This window comes from Hyla sarda, unplaced genomic scaffold (genome assembly GCF_029499605.1).
Source record: "Hyla sarda isolate aHylSar1 unplaced genomic scaffold, aHylSar1.hap1 scaffold_860, whole genome shotgun sequence".
Lineage (NCBI taxonomy): Eukaryota > Metazoa > Chordata > Amphibia > Anura > Hylidae > Hyla > Hyla sarda.
In genome coordinates, this window is record NW_026610888.1 from 61772 (window position 1) to 85803 (window position 24032).

The following is a 24032-nucleotide window of genomic DNA, read 5'->3' on the forward strand; positions in this document are numbered from 1 at the left end:
AGATCACATAATTCAGAATCTGGGAAATGGAAAATCTGTAACTCCACATCCTAATATACAAACTCGTCTATATTACATCACTTTATTATTATGTTTTGTTATATCAAGCACAATGCAGATGTATTTATTTGTTCCTGATCCTCTTACAGACTCTTACAATAACAGCACAACAATTTCAGCTGCTCTTATATCTGGTATAGAATAAGCAGGGGGTGTAAGTCTTAGTCACCATCCATAGTTGTATCTATTTGTATCTCTGTAACTTGTGTCAGCACCTGGGAAATATTACTTGTTACAATTTGGTAACATGTAAAGAGTATAATACAAAGCTCTCACCACCAGGTGTCGCTATTGTAACACAATGTATCTGATCTGTATAAACTGTAACTGTAAGGATTTATACTGCTGTGATAAATAGACGATCTCTATGGATAGATGTGATTTAAGGAAGGTATTGATTTACCCAAATTTGGAGGTACATTTAACTCTTTCGTTAACTGGTTGTACACATGGTGTTATCCATCCTGAGAATTGATGGGTTTATTTGTTTTTATGGTATTAACACGTGGGATCAGGCTCTCGGACGATTATTCTCGGTCACTCTCATTGCACATATCGGGGCTCCATATAATGTCGTACAATGTGTGCAGAGTCTTGGTGCCCGGGGGTGAGCAGTCCTGTAGACCTGGTAATGCTGCCCGAGTGATCGATCCATTCACAAGATTTGTTCTGCCATCTGCTGCTCCCCGCACACACATTATACACCTGACAGATTATTGTGCTGCTATTGATCCTCTCCCATGTGTGTAACATACAGCTCACACACCTGCCCGATCACCATTCCCGCTCGGTACAATGACGACTGCTCTTCTCTAGAATGTTGGGGAGAATCGCGGTAAGAAAAAAAACTGATTATTTAGAATCGGAAAAATGCAGCAAACGTTTTGGAATGGGCGGGAAATTCAAAACCTTCTTGTCTCGTGTTCAGCCAATCAACGGAAAGGGGGAGGGGTCAGGAATGTAAATGTGGTTAAAAGAAACGCCCCGGATGATGTCATCTTTGTTCCAGTTTTCTTTCAGGTCCGCCCATGTGCTATATAAGCCGGACTCGGCCGCACTCAGTATCTTGCAGTCTACTCGCTACATAGAGAAGATGTCTGGACGCGGTAAAGGAGGGAAAGGTCTCGGTAAGGGCGGAGCCAAGCGGCACAGGAAGGTGCTCCGGGATAACATCCAGGGCATCACCAAGCCTGCCATCCGCCGTCTAGCTCGCAGGGGAGGTGTGAAGCGCATCTCCGGCCTCATCTATGAAGAGACTCGCGGTGTCCTGAAAGTCTTCCTGGAGAACGGCATCCGTGACGCCGTCACCTACACCGAGCACGCCAAGAGGAAGACCGTCACCGCTATGGACGTGGTGTACGCCCTCAAGCGCCAGGGCCGCACTCTCTACGGCTTCGGAGGTTAATTCTGCTTCTACTCGGCTCCATCACATCAACCCAAAGGCTCTTCTCAGAGCCGCCCACATGTTCTATGGAAAGGCTACAATTCCTTGTGTCTTCTCTAATGAGTGGTCGGTGTTTGTGCTTTGATGGTTGCGGTTTGTATTTTCCCTATTCTCCATTTTATATTTTCTGTGATCGGAGACTGATGTTTACTGTGATGGGGATTATAAAGCACATAATCCAGAGATCCTACATCTCCCACCATGTCCGGGCAGTGCTTATTATCTTGGCCGACGGATCGGCGAAACACCTGACATAATCTGCCCTTAATGTTCGATACTGATCCGTCTGTGGGTATTTCCCGCTTTAACTGTCTATCTACCTGGAGATCTCCCGAGTGTTCTGACTACTGCCCTCATCTTCCTCGGTATTATCACTACTCTCACCATCTACAGTATTCTTCCTCTCCTCCAGATTACATTACTCCCTTCCCCCACCATATAACTATAAACCTCCATAGAGAGTCCGTGTTTTAGCAGATACAGATCTGATCGTATCCGGTAGACGCAGCGATCTATATCCCGCTATCTGGATAGATGAGTCTTCACCCTATAGCACCTCAGGGCGCCCATTAAGTGCACAACCCCCTACAGATGGGCGCCCTGCAGGTCTATTAATAATGGAGCTGTTCACACAGAACTGATGTGATGAGCGGCTGCGGCTTTATTATATTGTAGATACTTGCGGTTCCTCTATATTACTCCTCAGTATAATCAGATAATAGACGAGAGATCCGGGGATATAATCCGCTGTGACCGGAGAGAATCCTAGAGAGAGTGCAGGGTCCTGGTGATCTGCAGTGTTCACACCCTACAATACTGCCCGAGTCATCCGCACAATATTCTAGAGAATTCCATCTGATCGCTATCTGCCCGTCTGCAGCGACAACATCCGGAGACTTTTCTTTCCCGCCTCATTATTCTGGATTTCTCGTAGATGTTATTTATAGGGAATATTCTCTGTTACCGCTGGTAGAATCAGTTTTCATGATAATTCTCTAGATTTTGGGGAATATTCACATTAGAAGCTGGAACACAGCGATAGCGGGAAATTCATACGAGACATCGGCTCTATAGCCCCCGATGATCGGTGATCATTGTCTTTGGGGATTATGAAATTCCCGCTCTCTCCCCTCCCCCATGTAATACCACGTGATGTCTCCCTAGGGCGATTATTACTGTATACAACCAGTGACCTCATCCACATTTCATTGATAAATAAGGGTTTAGTAACGTGTTTATTAGAAAACTTTATTACTCTGAAATAGAAGATATCTGCAGGACGGGTGTCTGAGAGCAATAAACTCCTCTCCACCCAAGGGACGATGTGAAGCCGATCACTGAGGCGGCGCTGGGTGATGCCCGCGGTTAGTGATCGGCGGTCGCTCAGAGATCTGTGTCCATCTGACATTAATCTGATGTGATAAAATAAATCCTCTTATGACATCTCTGCACAACCAACACCTTATGTGTCATGAAGCAGATGTGCAGGATGTTCTTAAATACCACATAACAGCCCAATAATAACACTATCACACCCGAGATCAGCGGCGCCAGCTCTGTAGGAGACAATGTGGTGGCTCTTAGAAGAGCCTTTGGTGTTCGGGATGATCTGGGATAAGCGGTGATCACTTGCTCTTGGCCGCTTTGCTGCTCTCGGTCTTCTTGGGCAGCAGCACGGCCTGGATGTTGGGCAGGACACCTCCCTGGGCGATGGTCACCCCACCCAGTAGCTTGTTCAGCTCCTCGTCATTGCGCACGGCCAGCTGCAGGTGACGGGGGATGATGCGGGTCTTCTTGTTGTCCCGGGCGGCATTACCGGCCAATTCCAGGATCTCAGCGGTTAAATACTCCAGCACAGCGGCCAAGTAGACCGGAGCACCGGCGCCCACCCTCTCGGCGTAGTTCCCTTTGCGGAGGAGCCTGTGCACACGACCGACAGGGAACTGGAGTCCTGCCCGGGATGAGCGGGTCTTTGCCTTGGCCCGAACCTTCCCTCCTTGCTTTCCTCTTCCAGACATGTCTATTGCTCACTGTACAGACGAGACGGTATGGAGCCCCGCTCTGCGTCACCTATTATACCCGGATGGAGAAGGAAGGAGCCTCTGTGATTGGTCAGATACAAATCCAATATTCAGCGGCAAATACAGCAGCCAATGGGGAATAAAGAAAGATGATAGTGAGACCACGCCCCCTCCTTCCCACCAATAGGGAGCCAGCTCTTTAGCCGCCTAAATTAGAATGTGACAGGAATAAAAGGATCGGCAGATATTGTTCTCATCATTACTGATCTCTGTTCTCTAGGAGAATATTTCACTATCCTGAACCATCATGTCTGATCCCGCCAAGTCTGCACCAGCGCCTAAGAAGGGCTCTAAGAAAGCCGTGACCAAGACTCAGAAGAAGGACGGCAAGAAGCGGAGGAAGACCAGGAAGGAAAGCTATGCCATCTACGTGTACAAGGTGCTCAAGCAGGTCCACCCTGACACCGGCATCTCCTCCAAGGCCATGGGCATCATGAACTCCTTTGTCAACGATATCTTCGAGCGCATCGCAGGGGAAGCCTCCCGCCTGGCTCACTACAACAAGCGCTCCACCATCACCTCCCGGGAGATCCAGACCGCCGTGCGCCTGCTGCTGCCTGGAGAGCTGGCCAAGCACGCCGTGTCCGAGGGCACCAAGGCCGTCACCAAGTACACCAGCGCCAAGTAACCTGCTCCGCCTCCTGCTGTCACCCCAAAGGCTCTTCTAAGAGCCACCACATTGTCTATAATAGAGCTGGAGCTTCTATCTGCTAGAATTATCCTTGTTATATTTGTGGCTGATATTCTATCAGTGCAGCCGCTTTATACTGTATATATTGTCTACATCAGAACTGTTCTATGCACTTTAGTCCGTAGAAGCCGAGTCGCAGTGAAGCAGAACTTGTCCCCAGATTTGTCCCCTTTGGCTGTAGAATACGAGGGTCACTGATATTACTGGACAGCGCCCAGGGGTGAGGTCTTCCCTGCAGAGCGCTGGGTCCTAGTGCCTCCTGCCCCGACTATGTGGTCCCAGAACAGTTGGTGGAGGTGCTGTCAACTACTTCGGTGCTGAACGTCGTTACAGATGTAATTACTGCTGTCACAGGTTACGTTGATTATTTGCGCCTTTCTCAAGGACTGAACATCTCAATTGTCCAGACTGTAATGTAGTTGACAATCATCCCCATCATCCTCAGCGATAACAGTGTCCCTATTCTATCTCCGGATCCCTATTCTAATAACTGATGGTCTCCAGGATCCTATTGTAATTTGTAACTCACATAATATCTCCATTATATGAACTGCTTGTACATTACCCGTATGACACAGGGGATTCATGTGCACTACTGGGGTCATATATTCCACATTATAGAGATGTATTATACACCTGAGATGATATATACTGGCCTCTGCCCAGGCGGTGGTGATGGTTCTACACTGTTCAGTCCTGATCATCAGTAGTTATATACCAGACAGGAGACGAGTATCTTATGCATTATTCTTTCTTTAATAATGCCCATAGCAGAATTTTCAGTATTCAATTCAATATAAAAGAAAAAACTACAACTCCCAGCAGTCCCAGGGCCACAGCGGCCACTCCCCGCCTTTAGCCACTATATAAGGGACTGCCCAGTATGGATCCTCCTCTTTGTTTCTGCTCATGGCAGACGTTACACAGATAAGTATTGTGATATATATATGTATATTGTCTTAGATATAGTATATAGGAGTTTTACACTTTGGCCTGGTGGAGACTCTCCTCTACCGGCTGCATATATCTCTGTTTTTCCTGTATACTTTTCTATCATTATTATTCTTATTGTTTTCTGTTTTTCTTTCTGGGTTACCGGTCTCTATCGGTAGTTCACGGTGGCGCTGGGCGCTACCCCGGTTTTTTCCCCTGGACCCTCTATTTTGTTCCTACCTGGTGTACGCCATCTTCTGGCGACGCCATTTTTTCCTCCTTCTTCTTCCTTCTGCTGCGCTCTTTTGCGCGCGCGGGCTAGGGGCGGATCTTCCTCAGCGCGGGCCGCGTCTCATCTCACGTCTCATTCTCTTCCACTTCCAATAGGGGTGATGAACTGGCGTTAGATACGGCGCAATTTTTGAGTGACTCACAAATTCAGGATCTCATAAACAAATCGGTCCAGGCTGCTCTGGCGTCTGCCGTGGCACCCTCTAGATCACATCCAGTTCTATCCCTCACCCCTATACCGCTGTCCCACAGCGGTGAGCCGCCTGTAAAAAAGGGTAAAGTTTCGCACAAACGGAAGCATACCATGGCGGCCCCTGACTCCCCGGCAGGGGAAGCAAATAATATGCTCCAGGCAGCTCCCCCCACGGACTGCCACCCCACGCATCCCTCTGACTCTTCCCAACCCCTGGGCCTCAGGGAGTTACCAAAGAGGCATAAGTCCGCCAGGCGGGCAAAACCCGACTCTTATGTAGATTCCCCGGATGAGGATTCATCCGATGAGTCGGGTGAGACTGAGGTCTCAGAGTCTGACTTTGCTGAAGAGGATGCTGGGACATCGGCGCTCAATAATGACGCCAATCCTGAATCTCAGGGCGAAGCCATTCTAGATACCCTGGGAGAACCACTTTTACACCCTGATGCCATATCCCACCCCCGTTCTGGGGATTGGACCCCGTTGCCCCATGTGTCCCAGTACGTAGAGTTCTGGGCACGCAGGTCACTTGAAAGGACCAATCGCAACAAACTCAGGGCAGAGTGCCCACGACCATTTATTCCTAAAAAAGTGGTATCAACCCCAGAGATAGATCACATTTTATCCAAATATTTGATGAAGTCGGGCAAATTCCCCAAGAAGGGGATTGATCGGTCTTTTAGGACCATCCAGGACCGCATTCTGGACCTACTTGGTCCTCTTACAAAAATATTAAATTTGTCTGAACAGGCAGCGACGACAGACCAACCTGTCGATTTGACCCAGCTTCGTGGGTGGGCCCAGAGGGCCATTTGTCTGGTGGGCAGCGCCAACACCGCTTGCTCTATTGAGCGCAGACGCTCCATTCTCATACGGCTTGATCCGCAACTGGCCCACCTAGCCGAATCCGAGCCAGGTCCAGCAGCAGAGGGTATGCTGTTTGGAGACACCTTAGTAAAAGACATCAATAAGTTTGTGGGGCTATTCAACAGTCTAGATAAAGCCCAAACTTCATTAAAAAAATCTGAAACAAACTAGATTTTTCCCCGTGCCGGCAGAAGTAGGGGCCGATCTGCCGGCCGCACTTCCACCTACAGACCCTATGTCAGGGCAACTGCTCCACCACAATACCCTCAGGCTCCCCCTCCATACACCGTGTCAGTGGCGCAGCCAGCGCCATTTTTCCCACCCCGTGGTAGACCGTGGCGCGGACGTGGAAACAGAGGTTACCCCCGATCTCGTCCATATACCGGTAAGTGTTCCACGCACTCCACTTTCACACATACCTGTGGGGGGACGACTGATACATTTTACCCACGCTTGGTCTGAGATTACGGCAGACGCGTGGATACTAACGACTATAAGAGGTTTCCACATAGAACTTCTGTCCTTACCAGAAATGGGCGTGATTCCGCCCCCTATCAGATTTGCAAAGCGCAACGTTGCTCTCATAGACAACGAAATAGAGGACCTGGTGTCCAAACAGGCAGTGGTGGAGGTCGACCCTTCTTCCCCGGGGTTTATCAGCAACCTCTTCCTTGTAAAGAAGAAAGGGGGCGGCTATCGCCCCGTGATAAATCTTCGAGACCTGAACCAGCATGTCGCTTATCGACATTTCAAAATGGAGGGCATACATTGCCTTCGAGACCTTCTTCAACCGGAGGACTGGTTGGTAAAGGTGGACTTAAAGGACGCCTATCTCACCATCCCCATGCATCCTTCTTCGCAACAACTTCTTCGCTTCCTATGGAGAGATCGAATGTGGCAATTTACATGCCTTCCTTTCGGTCTATCGTCCGCTCCGTGGTGTTTCACCAAACTCCTGAAACCAGTGGTGGCGTCCCTAAGAAGCAGGGGGGTGCGTCTGATCATCTATCTAGACGACCTCCTTATCATGACTCGCTCCAAAGCACAGGCCTACCAGCACATGAGGTGGACGATATCTCTGTTGGAAGGACTGGGCTTCTTGATCAACCAAGAGAAATCGATTCTCATCCCAGCTCAGGAACTGGAATTTTTAGGCTTCTTGGTGGACACCAATCAGGCCGTTCTCCGTTTGCCCAGAGCAAAATTGGCCCTCATACGCAAGGAGATCAGAGCGTTGCTACGCAAAGGCTTCCTATCGTTACGGGTACTTGCCCGGCTGGTGGGCCTTCTAGCGGCCTCCATTCAAGCCATATTTCCGGCCCCTCTCCATTACAGGGCCCTCCAGAGGCTCAAGATCCTTCATCTGCGTCAGGGTCTCAGATACGCAGACGAGGTGTCCCTCTCGGTAGAAGCCAGGGCAGAATTGCAGTGGTGGCTTCGCCATGCCGTCGAGTGGAACGGCAAGACAATCTTTAACTCTTGTCCGGACGCCATCATAGAGTCGGACGCAAGTCTGAGAGGCTGGGGCGCTCGCTTCGGCAACGCTTCTACAGGAGGGAGCTGGTCCATCGAGGAATCTCTCCTACACATCAATGCATTGGAAATGCTGGCGGCGTTATTCGCCGTCCGGAGTTTTTTGCCAGAAACTTCCAATTGCTGCGTATTATTACGCATGGACAATATTGCAGCGGTGCAGTACATCAACCGCTTGGGGGGCACCAGGTCCAGGATCCTGGCGGATATTGCCAAGGATTTTTGGCACTTCTGCCTCTCCCGCAATATTATCCCTATGGCGGAGTACATTCCGGGGATTTCCAATACAGTAGCAGATTGGAATTCCCGCTATCTCTTGGATTCCAGCGACTGGCGTCTGGATCGTTTAGTTTTCCTGCAATTGGAGCTGCTTTGGGGTCCGTTGGGCGTGGATCTATTTGCGTCCCGCCTCAACCACCAGCTACCGCGATTCTTCAGCTGGAGGCCGGACCCGGAGGCGTCAGCAGTAGACGCCCTCCGACAATCTTGGACGGGGGAGACACACCATGCGTTTCCCCCGTTTTCGATGATCCCCAAAGTTCTCATACAGATAGCGAACCAGAAGGCTACGGTTGTGTTGATCACCCCCTGGTGGCCGATGCAACCATGGTTTCCGATTGCTCTGGAGATGGCAGTGGATTGCCCCAGACTGCTCCCTCTTTTTCCGCAGATCCTCTCCAATCCGACCAGGGGTCTCCACCCTCTGGTAGCGGACGGCAGCCTAACTCTCCTAGCATGGTTGGTTTCGGGGTGCCCGACACGGACCGCGACCTTTCGGAATGGGCTAGGAACCTCCTCGCCCTGGCCTGGGCCCCCGGGACTCGATCGGCATATCGATCAGCCTGGAGACTCTGGATACGTTGGTGTGATCAACGACAGGTTGATCCCGTACAAGCACCTGTAGCAATGGTGGTAAATTATCTGGCGGACTCTTTTGAGTCTGGTAAGTCCTACAGTTCCATCAATGTGTACCGATCGGCCATTTCGGCTTACCATTATCCGGTGGACGCTTTGCCGATTGGCAAACACCCCCTGGTATGTAGGCTCTTACGGGGCATTAAATTTAGGCGACCGCCCCGTCCTAGGTATCAGTCCACTTGGGATGTTTCCAGCTTGCTGGAGATGTTTGCCAGGTGGGAGGACAATGAGGCTTTGTCATTAAAGCTTTTGTCTTACAAACTTACGGTCCTTTTATGTCTGGTTTCCATTAAAAGAGTCTCGGACGTAAAGGCCCTGGACATTTCTAGGCGTCAATTTTCGCCTCAGGGGGTCAGGTTCTCAGTGGTCCGAAGGACAAAGACGGGTATTCAATCAGTTTTTTACCCTTATTTTCCCGCGCATCCTCGATTGTGTGTTGTGCGTTGCCTACAGGCTTATGAAACGCAAACTTCCAACTTACGCTCTCCGGCCTTTTCTCAGCTCCTGGTTTCGTATGTCAGGCCTCATCATCCAGTCTCGTCCGCTACCCTGGCGCGGTGGGTACGCGCCGCCATGGAGATGGCTGGTATAGACGTTTCCCTCGTTGGAGCGCATTCTTCCAGAGGGGCGATGGCTACTAAGATAGTTACGTCGGGGGGCTCCCTCACTGACCTGTTGATGGCAGCGGATTGGTCGTCAGAGACCACGTTTCGCCATTTTTACTTCAGACCGGAGGAACATGTCTCCATGTCGGTTTTATAATATGGTGGTCGGATAACTTATATATTTATTTTGTTCTTATAGTTTAAGCTTTGAACTTGCATAAGATATGAGCCTCCTGTCTGATATATAAACCGAGATTTTCCTAGCTTGTGACGGAAAATATTAGTTATATGAAGACAGGAGGCGAGTATCTTCCCTCCCTTACCCAACCCTATTACGATTCTTTGTTTTCTTTGCAGGATATTGAGCATGTTGAGTGTTTTCCGGAAGGAGGCTGACCTGTTTGTTGCAGACTGTTTGGGTTCTCTACAGTCCCCGTTGGGATGAAGTTCGGCCTTCGCTGGCCAGGTTGTCCGGATTGTCTCCGAAAGCTACTGTGGTGGACCGGCTGGTCGGGGATTTGAGTGGCGATGGAGAGGTCCAGATGCAGTTTTGGGTTCCTGTGCGGCGGTGTTTCTCATTCAGAAAGAGGAGGATCCATACTGGGCAGTCCCTTATATAGTGGCTAAAGGCGGGGAGTGGCCGCTGTGGCCCTGGGACTGCTGGGAGTTGTAGTTTTTTCTTTTATATTGAATTGAAAACTGAAAATTCTGCTATGGGCATTATTAAAGAAAGAATAATGCATAAGATACTCGCCTCCTGTCTTCATATAACTAATATTTTCCGTCACAAGCTAGGAAAATCTCGATTTACATTTAGTGTAATGACAAACTGTATAAAAAAAAAGCTGTCAGTGAATAGAACTACTTATGACTACTGCTGTCAGTGAATAGAACTACTTATGACTACTGCTGTCAGTGAATAGAACAACTTATGACTACTGCTGTCAGTGAATAGAACAGCTTATGACTACTGTCAGTGAATAGAACAGCTTATGACTACTGTCAGTGAATAGAACAGCTTATGACTACTGCTGTCAGTGTATAGAACAGCTTATAACTACTGCAGTCAGTGAATAGAACTGCTTATGACTACTGCTGTCAGTGAATAGAACATCTTATGACTACTGCTGTCAGTGAATAGAACTGCTGATGACTACTGCTGTCAGTGAATAGAACATCTTATGACTACTGCTGTCAGTGAATAGAACCGCTTATTACTACTGTCAGTGAATAGAACATCTTATGACTACTGCTGTCAGTGAATAGAACAGCTTATGACTACTGCTGTCAGTGAATAGAACAGCTTATGACTACTGCTGTCAGTGAATAGAACTGCTTATGACTACTGCTGTCAGTGAATAGAACTACTTATGACTACTGCTGTCAGTGAATAGAACAGCTTATGACTACTGCTGTCAGTGAATAGAACTGCTTATGACTACTGCTGTCAGTGAATAGAACTACTTATGACTACTGCTGTCAGTGAATAGAACAGCTTATGACTACTGCTGACAAAATGTGAATTGAGGGCAGCCGCCTGCAGAGTTTCAGCACATGGGGCCCCCAGGGACACCAATGACCAACTGCGTCCTTGATTCCTTTTATATACATATGGGATTTTTTTAATACTATTTATTATTAAATTATATTATTTTTAATTACATTACACAGAGGTGCTATACAAAATTATTCTGACTTTTTTTTTTAATACTAGCAGAGGTTTAAATATTCCACAACTGAATGGGGATTGGATGATGAAGTCACATGATGATGTCACATGCTCGGTTCTGGCCAATAGACAGATACTTTCCTCTGATCTCTGTCAATTATAGAAATCATTCTAATTGGTGATTGAGATTGACAGTTATGGGGAAGAATTATTGGATTTGTTAGAACAGAGCATGTGACTTAATCGGCCAATCCCCGTTCAATGTGGAATATATGTAAAGATCTAGCCGACTTACAAATGGCAGAACAATTTTGTATAGAAGAAGGAATTCGGCGGCCTCTCTAGTCCCTTTCCTGACTGTGTGTAGGAAGGAAAGCTGCTGACCTCTAGATGCCCTTGTCTGATTGGATGTGCAGCGGAATAAAATGGATTGTAAAACAACCGCAAGATCAGGGTTCACACTTTGCGATCTCTTGCAGATATATATAATAAATTAATAATGTATTATTTAAAAAAAAAATGACAATAATACAACAGATATCTCCCATATGACTTGTGCAGCAGGGACAGGTCATTGTGTTACAGCCGCGGCCTCCTGCTGCCCATTCTGTATAAGAGACAAGAAGACCCTATGGAGCTTTAAACTAAATGATAACAGTCATTTATACTTCTTATTTCAGAATAACTATTCTATATTCTAGATTTATGATTATTAGTTTTAGGTTTGTGATAATACGGGCTAAAAAAAAATCTTCCGCATTAAATTATACTATTCCCTGAGCAAAAAGTCGCAACTTCATAGACAAATTAATCCAATATTCTGATCAATGCTCCAAGTTATTCTGGGGATAAAAGTGTAACCTACCTGAAGATCTCCTAAGGACCCGCGGGTGTGGATTAGGGTTTCCCAGTGTTGCAGCCGCCACTCAAAATGTATTACCCCACGTGATCTGGGGTCAGACCGGAGGAATTCACGTCAGTTTCTATCTATAAGAAATTACAGAAAAAGAGCGGCCTATGTTTTATGTGGACTGTACCCCCAATATATGATAAATAATTCCCCATCTATCAGGATCTTAACAAGAACAATGAACGTAACAAAATCTGTCCTAATAAAAGACCTGAACCCTTTCCATAGAGGACACAATCCTCCTGTGACCTTTCACCCCGATAACTAACAGCAGCGCAGGGTTCATAGTCCTCCAGCTGATACTGGAAGAAAAAACTAAACAGAAAAGAAATAAAACACTTTCCTATATAAAGACCAATATTCCCCGGACTCCTCGGGGGGATGAGGGGTACACGGCCCCAAACAGTGTCCGGAATAGAGGCCGATATATGGCATTTTCTCTCATAGACATTGAGCGGAATAGGCCACATTAGAATTCGCGATATTTCGCTAATATATTGACAAATATTCGTACAATTTGCGGCCTTTTTTTTACTATGCGCCATAAAATTAGCATGCACAATATCGCGTGATCTTCAGCAAACATGATCAGTCTCATAGGCCCATATGTGAATGTCTGACACTGTAACGAGTATTGGAGCCTTGTTTAAACCATAAGCTTGAAGCAGGGAGGGATGATCACTGTGATATGACAAAAAAAAGAAAAATGCAAATATTCAAGATAAATATTCGCATTGCGAATATATGCGCCCAACACGTCTATTAGACATGTCATATATAAGTATAATGGTGACTTTATCCCCGTTCTCTCTATCACTTTCCCCTTTCTCCTCTTTCTCCCCGGATTATATTGCGGCATCTCTCTTCTCTCCTGGCGGCCCGAACACTCCCCGGAGCCCGATCAGAGGTGACAGCTCCTGCCCCGCAGCTCCAACAAGGAGATCACATAATTCATCACCTTGGAGACTGGAAATCTGTAACTCCACATCCTAATATACAAGCTCTTCTATATTACATCACTTTATTATTATGTTTTGTTATATCAAGCACAATGCAGATGTATGTATATATTCTAGACTCTTCCACCCCTGATTATCCTATACCAGATATAAGAGCAGCTGAACTTGTTGTGTTGTTATTACAAGTCTTAGTCACCATCTATCGTTGTATCTATTTGTGTCTCAATTAGAACCTGAGAAAATATAAATATTCGACGTTACACTTTGGTAACATGTAAAGATTAGAATACAAATCTCTCACCAGCAGGTGTCACTATTGTAACACAATGTATCTGATCTGTATAAACTGTAACTGTAAGGATTTATACTGTTTTAATAAATATAGCGCCATCTACTCGCCGCACAGTTCTAGTTCTTTATTCCATTCATTGTACAACAGCGACATCTTGTGTCAATTAACAGCAATTACATTGGTGATTATCAGGTTCCCGACAATTCTGTGGTTTCCTGTTATTACGCGGTTACCTAGTAATTCAATTAAGGATTCGATTCTAATTTGCATTAAACAGAAGGTTAACCAAATAAACCCCATAGAGATACATGTATCGGAGCCTGTATACCGGGGAGGAGATTCCCGTCACTGACAAAGTCTTCGGCTTCTCTAAACAAATACTTGAATGTGACCTTATCCTATATAGCAGATCTGGATATAACGCTTGTCCGTGTGAATATAGCGCTAATAACAGAAAAGCTCAGGATCAATCTTTTCCAAGGAAGGGAAATTCTATCAGAAACCTCCGGCCCCTGACCGGGGAAATCTGGCAAGAGATGACAGTGCAGCCGCGATCTCATGTGTGAACTGGGACCTACTGTTCAGACACCTTATGATAATACTGGGCAGGTCTCTGCACTTGTGGTAGGAATGGAATCTACGCGGTTTAGTCCCGATCACCAATAGTTGTATTCAATGACAACCTGTGTATATAAAAATAAAAATGTATTACTCTATTACAGTCTCTGCTCATTAACCCCTAATTCTCCTGAGAAGTCTCGTTGAGAGCAGGAAGGGGAATTACAAAAGTATACAATGTAACAACAATGTATTAATAAGAATAAACAAATGAATAAATAACTAATGTATCAACGTGGAAACTAACAGACAGGAGTCCATCATAAAGAGTGAATAAGATGTGTTGGTCCTGGAGAGACTGCACAAAACAAAGAATTTATTACTTTATAATGTTGCCCCGTTGTGGATGGGCTGTGGGTCTGGTGTCATCTATATAATACATGACACGGACATTCTGTAACACAGTAGGTGACATGTCCCTAATGTACATGGGCCGTGACGTCATCGGTCCATCTGCACATTTACAATGGAAGTATAAATGACATCATTCTATCAGAGACAGGAGGATTTATGGTTATACTTATACCGTGTTATATCCCGTTCCGAACCTGTAGGGTGGAGTCTAGTTTGTGGACTAAGCCTGTTACATTTGTATGAATTCACATTGTTATCTTTATAAACCATTTATATTAATATGATACATTATCATTCCGTGCATTGTATGAGGTAAACATAATATTTTATTACATTATTAATTAGAAGATAATAAAGAAGAAGAGTTTTATTGTCCGCCCGGCTGGAGTTCCTCTTGGATGTCGGCAGTCTGATGCTTGCTGTGCGGCTCTCCACCTTTCCCGAGCACAGGAGCTGGGATTCAGCAGGCGGGCTGGCTTCATACAATTGTTGTGTGGAATACAAATATGACATGGAAGTATCAGTGCAGCGGCCGGGATAGGGCTTTCTCTCCCAGGTATAATGTTCTCTGTTATCAGGACCATATATACAACCAATATAAGAATCCCCGATGTCATCCTGGTAATGTACAAGCAGGTCCTGTAATGGAGATAATCTGTGAGAGAAATCACAATAGGATCCTCGGGGTCATCACTTAACAGACGAGGGATCTGGGGATAGAAGACATTCTGTGAGGTGGAAGGATCCTACAGAGAATACGGAGTCTCTTGTATCTGGATCAGGATTCTGACTTCTTTGTTCTTCTCCTTCCATCTTCAGCCCCTCTGACCCCGTCACTGCTCTCCGCTCCCTCCGCTCTGTCCTCGCCGGTTCCCGCTATCACTGTCTCCTTTCTCACCGCTGAGCAGCCCGGACACGATCCTCCGACCCGACCACTTCTACTTCCAGAGCTTCAGTCGGGGACCGGGTTATATCTTTTAACTGCGGCATCTCCTTCCTCAGTTCCCGGCCCGAACACGCCCCGAAGCCGGATCAGCTGTGACAGCTCCTGCCCGGTGGCTTCAAAACACGTTGGAGATTACAAAGAATAACAACAAGGAGATTACATAATTCCCCATCATGGAGAATCTGTATCCCCTTCCCCCTGACCTCCTGCACAGCCGGGATGTGAGAGAATATCCCCAGGGGGTAGGAGCCCCAGCTCTAGGTCCAAATCCTCCTCCTCCCCCCCGCACCCGGGCCAAGTGCTCTCTGCAGACATGAGGAGACATCTGCGGGTGTTATGGGTCGGGAAGCTGTAAGGAAGATGAAGGAGAGAACAGTCATCACATCTACTTGTAGACAACTCCCCCCATCATCTCCGGGTCAGTAAATGGACACGTTGTCCGTATTATATCTATATATCCGGACAGGGAGCTGGCAGTGAGCGGAGGCGCCGCCTGTGTTACCCTCCGGGGCTCTCAGCAGCTCCAGGCCGTCTCCGCATCGTGCAATCAGCTTCCTGGACGGTAGATGTTGTAGTAAAGATCCGTGTGATGGTGACCGGTGCCGGGAATAGAAGGAACGATCCCCAGCAGCAGATTTATATTCCCGGATACACAGTGATGTGCAGATCGGGAAGACTGTGGCGGAGATCCCGGGGCCTCCTCCCGGCTCCTCCCCGGCACCTCCGATAATGACGGGTATAAACCGTTAGGGGGGATGTTAGGGAGGAGGAAGACACGGAGAAGGGGATCTCTCCTGTCCGGTTCTAGCCGGTAAAGATATTTTATCCCGGGCAGGGAAGCACAAGGTTGTAGCGGAACTTCGGCCGGGTCCAGACGGGATGGGGCGGGGCCTGTTCTCTGTGTCAGCCAATAGCAGCTCCGGACGGTGACATCTCAGCAGCCAATCATTGCGCAGCCGCTGTACATATAAGAGGCGCCAGCAGCTCCGGTCTCAGCATTTATCCTTCACGATATTTGTGTAGTTGTGATTTATAAGATGGCAGAAACCGCACCAGCCGCTGCTCCTCCCGCCGAACCGGCCGCAAAATCCAAGAAGCAGCCGAAGAAATCAGCCGCCAAGAAAAGCCACAAACCCTCCGGTCCCAGCGTGTCCGAGCTGCTCGTTAAAGCCGTGTCCGCCTCTAAGGAGCGCAGTGGGGTGTCTCTGGCCGCCCTGAAGAAGGCTCTGGCTGCCGGAGGATACGATGTAGACAAGAACAACAGCCGCCTGAAGCTGGCCATCAAGGGGCTGGTGACCAAGGGAACCCTGCTCCAGGTGAAAGGCAGCGGCGCCTCCGGATCCTTCAAGATCAACAAGAACCAGCTGGAGACTAAGGACAAGGCGGCCAAGAAGAAGCCGGCGGCTGCGGCCAAGAAGCCTGCAGCAGCTAAGAAAGCGACCAAATCCCCTAAGAAGCCAAAGAAGGCTCCGAGCGCGGCCAAGAGCCCGAAGAAAGCCAAGAAGCCTGCAGCGGCCAAGAGCCCGAAGAAAGCCAAGAAGCCTGCAGCGGCCAAGAGCCCCAAGAAGCCGAAGGCTGCTCCCAAGAAGGTGACCAAGAGCCCGGCTAAGAAGGCGGCCAAACCCAAAGCTGCCAAGAGCCCGGCTAAGAAGGTGACTAAAGCCAAGAAGAGCGCGACTAAGAAATAATCGGGAGCCTCGTCCTGTACTTATCCCACAAAGGCTCTTTTCAGAGCCACCACCTCCTCCAGACAGAGCTGTACGATCAATGCCCGTGTAACCCCCGGGATACATAAAGGATATAATACAGTGATATAAATCTATATTATCACTTTATTATATTTTATCAATCCCAATACATCTGCCTTTACTAGTTCTAGATCCCCTTATGAACACTCAGCTGAGTCTGTTCTGTAACCAACCATTGTATCTTTCTGCCGCTGTAACACTTGTAGGGTCAGCGCTTGGGGGAAATATAATTATTGTTACAAATCGGCAACAAAAAGATTATAAATCTCTCCACCAGGTGTCACTATTGTAACACATTGTAGATCCTATGTATAAACTATAAGGATTTACACTGCTGTGATAGACGCCCTAAGGATAAACGGGATTATGGAAATTATTGATTTACCAGATATTTGGGGATAAATGTAACCCTTTGGGTAATAGGTTGTGCACATATTATTTCCCCCATCCCGAGGGTTAGTTTGCTGCTTAGTTTTATTACTATTTAAAGTCATGCAGTCCCGAATAGAGTCTGAATATAGGGGAGCGGCAGGCAATCAGTGTGAACACCCGAAATGCGGTACCGCGTCATGTCTGAGGGGACACGGGGGAGGGCGCTATTATCGGGAGTTACGTCCATCCGCAGGGAAGGCTCGAATAGGGCGAGGATGGGTCCTGCCTCTTTCTAACAAAGAACAATTGCTGACGTCACACGTATTTTGGCGGGCTCATTGGTTGTAAGAATCAGCCAATGGGATGCAGGGGTGGGATTTACATGAACCAATGGGGACAAGACGAGGAGAATAAATGTTCTGCTCCGCGCTCGTTCTCCATCACTTCTCCGCTGTGTACGTGTACAGAGGATCATGGCCAGGACCAAGCAGACCGCTCGTAAATCCACCGGAGGGAAAGCTCCCCGCAAGCAGCTGGCTACTAAGGCCGCCAGGAAGAGCGCTCCCGCCACTGGTGGGGTGAAGAAGCCTCACCGCTACCGTCCAGGTACAGTGGCTCTCCGTGAGATCCGCCGCTACCAGAAGTCCACCGAGCTGCTGATCCGGAAGCTCCCCTTCCAGCGCCTGGTGAGAGAGATCGCCCAGGACTTCAAGACCGATCTTCGCTTCCAGAGCTCGGCGGTCATGGCCCTGCAGGAGGCCAGCGAGGCTTACCTGGTGGGACTCTTTGAGGACACCAATCTGTGCGCCATCCACGCCAAGAGGGTCACCATCATGCCCAAAGACATCCAGCTGGCCCGCAGGATCCGTGGGGAGAGAGCTTAGATCTACCCGGGACCCGCATACAACACAAAGGCTCTTATCAGAGCCACCAAATTATCTATAGAACGAGCTGATTCCTTATCCTCTCCATTGTTCTGCTCCTATACTCCGCCTGTTCTCATAAGCAGGATCCCGGGATTGTTCTCTGCAGTTAACCCCCTCAGTACTGAATTATATTCAGTTACTATAGTGATGTAAATCGTGACCTCCGCAGTGTAATGCCCCTGTGTGATCGGTGCTGCTGGCTTCAGTCTCCCGACACTTGTGACTAATTGATGCATAGAGGACACTAAAGGGTTAACTCTAGGTGAAGTTATAGACCCGAATGTTCGCTCATTGGTTGATCACCGCAGTTGACCATTTTGAAATTCCCGCTCTTCTTCTGATCGTTTCTCCCTTTGTCTCGTCCTCTTCTCTGTACACGTGACTACATTCCTCTTGTTTCTGTAAATAGGAAGAAAAAGGCGGCGGAGGGGAAACTGTTGGGGCCGATCAGGGGGATTCTAGTGAGGCGGAGAGGAGAGAGGACACTATGTCCGGGGCTGACATCATAATGGTGGGTGTATACGGGATCTTCCCTGCAGAATATATAGAGGAGCCGCGTCCCTGTCCTATTCCAGACCTGATACCGATCACATCCTGCAGCCCGACACTGCTGAGAATGCGGCGGGGAAAGCTATCCTGTATTTTATACATGGTCATTTTGTTGTTATTTAATGTACTAAATTCCGATATTATGTCACTCAGCTGCAAGAGATCGCCCAGTGTGAACCCTGATCGTGCGGTTGTTTTACAATCCATTTTATTCCGCTGCACATCCAATCAGACAAGGGCATCTAGAGGTCAGCAGCTTTCCTTCCTACACACAGTCAGGAAAGGGACTAGAGAGGCCGCCAAATCCCTTCTTCTATACAGAATTGTTCTGACATTTGTAAGTCGGCTAGATCTTTACATATATTCCACATTGAACGGGGATTGGCCGATTAAGTCACATGCTCTGTTCTACCAAATCCTGTCAGCGATCACCGTGTATTTAGACCTGATGAAGTCTTAGTGGGGGGGGGAGAGATTCCCGGGCCCGTCATTGATAAAAATCCTCCCCGATGTGAATATAACGCGTGTCCGTGTGAATATAGCGCTAATAGAAAAGCTCAGGACTAATCTATTAATAGTAAATCATCTCCTAGACCTCCGGTGTTCTCTATCCGAATAAGTGTCCGAGAATCTCAGCCTCCTGGGAGGGAAGGGATAGAGAATGGGATACTAATAATGGAAGGGAAAAGAATGGAGCAAAAGGAACAATTAAATTCGAATAAAAAGAGGAAAGTTACAGGGAATAAAATATATATATATATATACCATTTATTATGAAGCATAAAAGTAATCTCAGGACCCTGTGGTTATTAATGTTATTGGTTAAAATAGACCCCACCGATCTCTCCCCTTCAGGCTTCCATGCACGGCCGATTTATTCACAAGCTGAGCCGAGACAGCAGGAGGGTGAGCGTACACCGGCCTTTTACTATTAATTCAGGACTATAATTTACGAATATTGCGCATGGACTCACAATTTCATTGGTAGCATACACACAGTGCGATATCATACATTGTGTCCAACCAAAACTATTCAAATTGTGTTTTATGTTTCTTTATTGGAATTAATATTGAGACATTTTCTTAGTAACAAAGTGTTTCTAGTGTCTCATTCGTTACATCTAACGGGATTGTTACTTTTTATAACAGCTCAGCCTTTCCTTCACTTCACCGATCTGTCTGTTTTACTAGTGCAATAATGGGTTAACTATTTTATGTGATTACTATCTATTTTAACAATAATACTAGTATCTAAAGGGCTCTGAGATGACTATTATGTTTCATGATCAATGTTATTGTTCTCCGAGAGACCCAGCTGAGACTATCTAGTTTACTACAACTTTCCTCGTTTTATTCTTAATTATATTTGTGTCATTTATATTTGTATTTATTCATTATTCTCATTCTACAGCGATAACTGTAGAATGAGCGGGAAAATAACAGTTCTATAGCCGGATACCGAGCTCTTATTGGCTGATCTCCGGCCGGCTCTGGGGCGATTATTCCCGGTCACTGTATACAGCGAGTGCCGGGATCTTTATGTAACCAACGATGGAGAAGCGCTGACCCCCTGATCGGCTGGATGGAGGCCGCGCTGTGTAATGCGGCTGGAGATCCGATGTGTTCAGGAGCTTCCATTACACAGGAGGCTACAGTATAGGAGGCGCCATCTCTACACTGCGGTCCCGTCTATTGTGGAGGATCCGTAAACTACATCGTGAGAAAACGTATTCATTACGAGACTTAACCCTTCCAATACAAACTACATTCTGCACAACCCACACGGTGTCCTATACTAGATAAAATGTGCCGGATGTTGTTTAATCCCTATAACAGCCCAGATCCCTATCACACCCGAGATCAGCGGCGCCAGCTCTGTAGGAGACAATGTGGTGGCTCTTAGAAGAGCCTTTGGTGTTCGGGATGATCTGGGAAGCGGTGATCACTTGCTCTTGGCCGCTTTGCTGCTCTCGGTCTTCTTGGGCAGCAGCACGGCCTGGATGTTGGGCAGGACGCCTCCCTGGGCGATGGTCACCCCACCCAGCAGCTTGTTCAGCTCCTCGTCATTGCGCACGGCCAGCTGCAGATGACGGGGGATGATGCGGGTCTTCTTGTTGTCCCGGGCGGCATTACCGGCCAATTCCAGGATCTCAGCGGTTAAATACTCCAGCACAGCGGCCAGGTAGACCGGAGCACCGGCGCCCACCCTCTCGGCATAGTTCCCTTTGCGGAGAAGTCTGTGCACACGACCGACGGGGAACTGGAGTCCTGCCCGGGATGAGCGGGTCTTGGCCTTAGCCCGAACCTTCCCTCCTTGTTTGCCGCGTCCAGACATAATTATTACTGAAAACTAAATACTCAAGAGAAGTCTCTCTGTGATGTAACTGAGATATTCTTTCTGCTGCCTTTTATATGTTTCTGCTCCGCCCTTCGGCTCCCGTGATTGGGTAGATTTGAATCCTGCCAATGGTGACGAGACTTGAAGAAACACCAATGAACTGCACTGGGCGGGGCTTAAGACGCTCCCACAGGTCACATGATTTGCTCCTCCAGTAGAACAGTGAGCAGACAGCATTTCTTATTTGCATGGGCTGCATATAAATACGGCTGCGGTGGGAGGAGGAAGCATCATTATTCTCTCTGTTCTAGTGAAGAAGGATTGTGACTGATTATTATGCCTGATCCCGCCAAGTCTGCACCAGCCCCCAAGAAGGGCTCCAAGAAAGCCGTGACCAAGACTCAGAAGAAGGACGGCAAGAAAAGGAGGAAGACCAGGAAGGAAAGCTATGCCATCTACGTGTACAAGGTGCTCAAGTAGGTCCACCCTGACACCGGCATCTCCTCCAAGGCCATGGGCATCATGAACTCCTTTGTCAACGATATCTTCGAGCGCATCGCAGGGGAAGCCTCCCGCCTGGCTCACTACAACAAGCGCTCCACCATCACCTCCCGGGAGATCCAGACCGCCGTGCGCCTGCTGCTGCCTGGAGAGCTGGCCAAGCACGCCGTGTCCGAGGGCACCAAGGCCGTCACCAAGTACACCAGCGCCAAGTAACCTGCTCCGCCTCCTGCTGTCACCCCAAAGGCTCTTCTAAGAGCCGCCACATTGTCTATAATAGAGCTGGGGCTTCTCCTGTCTGTATTCCCCGTATTCTCTTCTGTATATGTGGCCGCTATTCTGTCAGTACAGTCTATTGATACTATATATATTCTGCTCCGGGATCGGGTGAGATCAGAGCGGCGGCTGCGGTTCTCACTGACTGCAGGATGTATATTCTCCTGTGGTGGAGCGGGGGGCGCTGTAGAGTTCTCCGTAGTTAACCCATTGCCCGATCTGTCTTGTGATCAGTGTTAAGTGTCTCCTCCACCAGATTCCCCGATTATTTCTTCTATAATCTCCTGATCGATCACACAGCCTTACTGGAGTGAATTGTTGCGGTAACGCTATAATATGTAGTCTGCACAATCTATAAATCCTAATTTACTGACCGGGGAATCTATTGATCGGTATCGCCGGGGTTTATTATGAGACTCTCATCCTACTGTGTGTGCACTGACTGGGAGGGAACAATAGAGAAACAAGGAGGATGAGGGTAGTAGTCAGCCACAGAATCAGCCTCTACATCTCGGGGAGATCTCTCCATTGTTATCGGGACCGCGCACACGGCTCATTGTTAACCCTTTAGCGGCATGTTTACTACAATGAAATGACAAAGGACCCGAGCCCGACTCTACACAGCAGGAAGGACACCACAGTATCAGAGTATTTCTCCGCTCATAGGCAGCATTAATTCTATATAAATCCCGATGGGTCAATGTTCATTTATTAATGCCCCTTTCCACACTCACACATTGGCTGATCACAGGATGTTCAGGGTTTGAATTTCCCGCTTCCTCCAGACCCGATAACAATGGAGAGATCCCCCTCATTCTCGTGTATGTCACCAATAAAGATCCTAATCCTAGGCGCAATGCTCGCACAGCTGCCGTTGGTTATAATCTTTGGAAATTAATTGTAGTCATGAATTATAAGTAAAAGTCTGGTGTAGATAACCGCACACCGCTCCCACTCATACACCGATCACCCTCCCGCTGTCTCGGTCTCAGCTTGTGAATAAACCGGCCGTGCATGGAAGCCTGAAGGGGAGAGATCGGTGGTGTCCAGGTGCGGTCTGGATGTTCCCAGTGATAATACTGGAGTAGAGTCCTCGCTAAAGAGTTAATGATGATTGAAAGTTGTCACAATCTAGCGCTTGTTTTTTGCGCAAATAAAAATGATTTTCCAGTTGTGTGGTCACATAGATGGGGGTAACCAGACGCATTTCAGTGGTTTAGATTATCTATTGTAACCAATAATACTAGTAGCCCTGTGATAACTTTTATGCTTCATGATAAATGTTTTATTTTTTGCCTCTTAACTCGTTTTATTGGTATTAGTTTTAATGTTCCATCTTGATTTTTTTTAAATCATATTTTAATTTTACTTTCAGAAGATTCATCCAACGCTTTTCTATAGTTAACGCTATATTCACACGGACACGCGTTATAGCCAGATCGGGAAGGGTTTTATCAATGACGGGCCCGGGAATCTCTCCCCCCCACTAAGACTTCATCAGGTCTAAATACACGGTGATCGCTGACAGGTAAAATAGATTGTAAAACAACCGCACGGTCAGTGTTCACACTGGGCGATCTTTTCCAGTAATTTAATACATAGAACAATAAAATAATGTATAAAAAATAATTTCCCTGCCGCCTCCTTTTCAGGTGAAGGGAGTCAGGCTGCTGGGGGAGGGTGCAGGATGTGATCGGTATCAGGTCTGGAATAGGACAGGGACGCGGCTCCTCTATATACTCTGCAGGGAAGACCCCGTATACACCCACCATTGTGATGTCAGCCCCGGACATAGTGTCCTCTCTCCTCTCCGCCTCACTAGAATCCCCCTGATCGGCCCCAACAGTTTCCCCTCCGCCGCCTATTTCTTCCTATTTACAGAAACCAGAGGAATGTAGTCACGTGTACAGGGAAGAGGACGAGACAAAGGGAGAAACGATCAGAAGAAGAGCGGGAAT

At 47.6% G+C, this 24032-nt stretch overlaps 6 protein-coding genes across 6 annotated transcripts; 4 read left to right on the forward strand and 2 right to left on the reverse strand.

Moving 5' to 3' along the window:
* The first annotated feature begins 1153 nt into the window (after window positions 1-1153).
* On the forward strand, window positions 1154-1465 carry LOC130348019 (histone H4-like). Its single transcript, XM_056554694.1, has one exon. The coding sequence runs from the start codon at window positions 1154-1156 to the stop codon at window positions 1463-1465; it is 312 nt and encodes a 103-aa protein (XP_056410669.1).
* Window positions 1466-3129: 1664 nt separating this feature from the next.
* LOC130348004 (histone H2A type 1) lies at window positions 3130-3542 on the reverse strand. The gene has a single exon (XM_056554681.1). It carries the CDS (start codon window positions 3520-3522, stop codon window positions 3130-3132), a length of 393 nt encoding a protein of 130 aa, XP_056410656.1. The 5' UTR covers window positions 3523-3542.
* Window positions 3543-3553: 11 nt separating this feature from the next.
* LOC130348006 (histone H2B 1.1-like) lies at window positions 3554-4219 on the forward strand. Its single transcript, XM_056554683.1, has one exon. It carries the CDS (start codon window positions 3833-3835, stop codon window positions 4211-4213), a length of 381 nt encoding a protein of 126 aa, XP_056410658.1. The 5' UTR covers window positions 3554-3832; the 3' UTR covers window positions 4214-4219.
* A 12173-nt stretch (window positions 4220-16392) lies between these two features.
* Window positions 16393-17052, forward strand: LOC130348002 (histone H1B-like). Its single transcript, XM_056554679.1, has one exon. It carries the CDS (start codon window positions 16402-16404, stop codon window positions 17050-17052), a length of 651 nt encoding a protein of 216 aa, XP_056410654.1. The 5' UTR covers window positions 16393-16401.
* Window positions 17053-17951: 899 nt separating this feature from the next.
* LOC130348012 (histone H3) lies at window positions 17952-18369 on the forward strand. The gene has a single exon (XM_056554688.1). The coding sequence runs from the start codon at window positions 17958-17960 to the stop codon at window positions 18366-18368; it is 411 nt and encodes a 136-aa protein (XP_056410663.1). The 5' UTR covers window positions 17952-17957; the 3' UTR covers window position 18369.
* A 2532-nt stretch (window positions 18370-20901) lies between these two features.
* On the reverse strand, window positions 20902-21316 carry LOC130348005 (histone H2A type 1). The gene has a single exon (XM_056554682.1). The coding sequence runs from the start codon at window positions 21292-21294 to the stop codon at window positions 20902-20904; it is 393 nt and encodes a 130-aa protein (XP_056410657.1). The 5' UTR covers window positions 21295-21316.
* Window positions 21317-24032: the final 2716 nt, after the last annotated feature.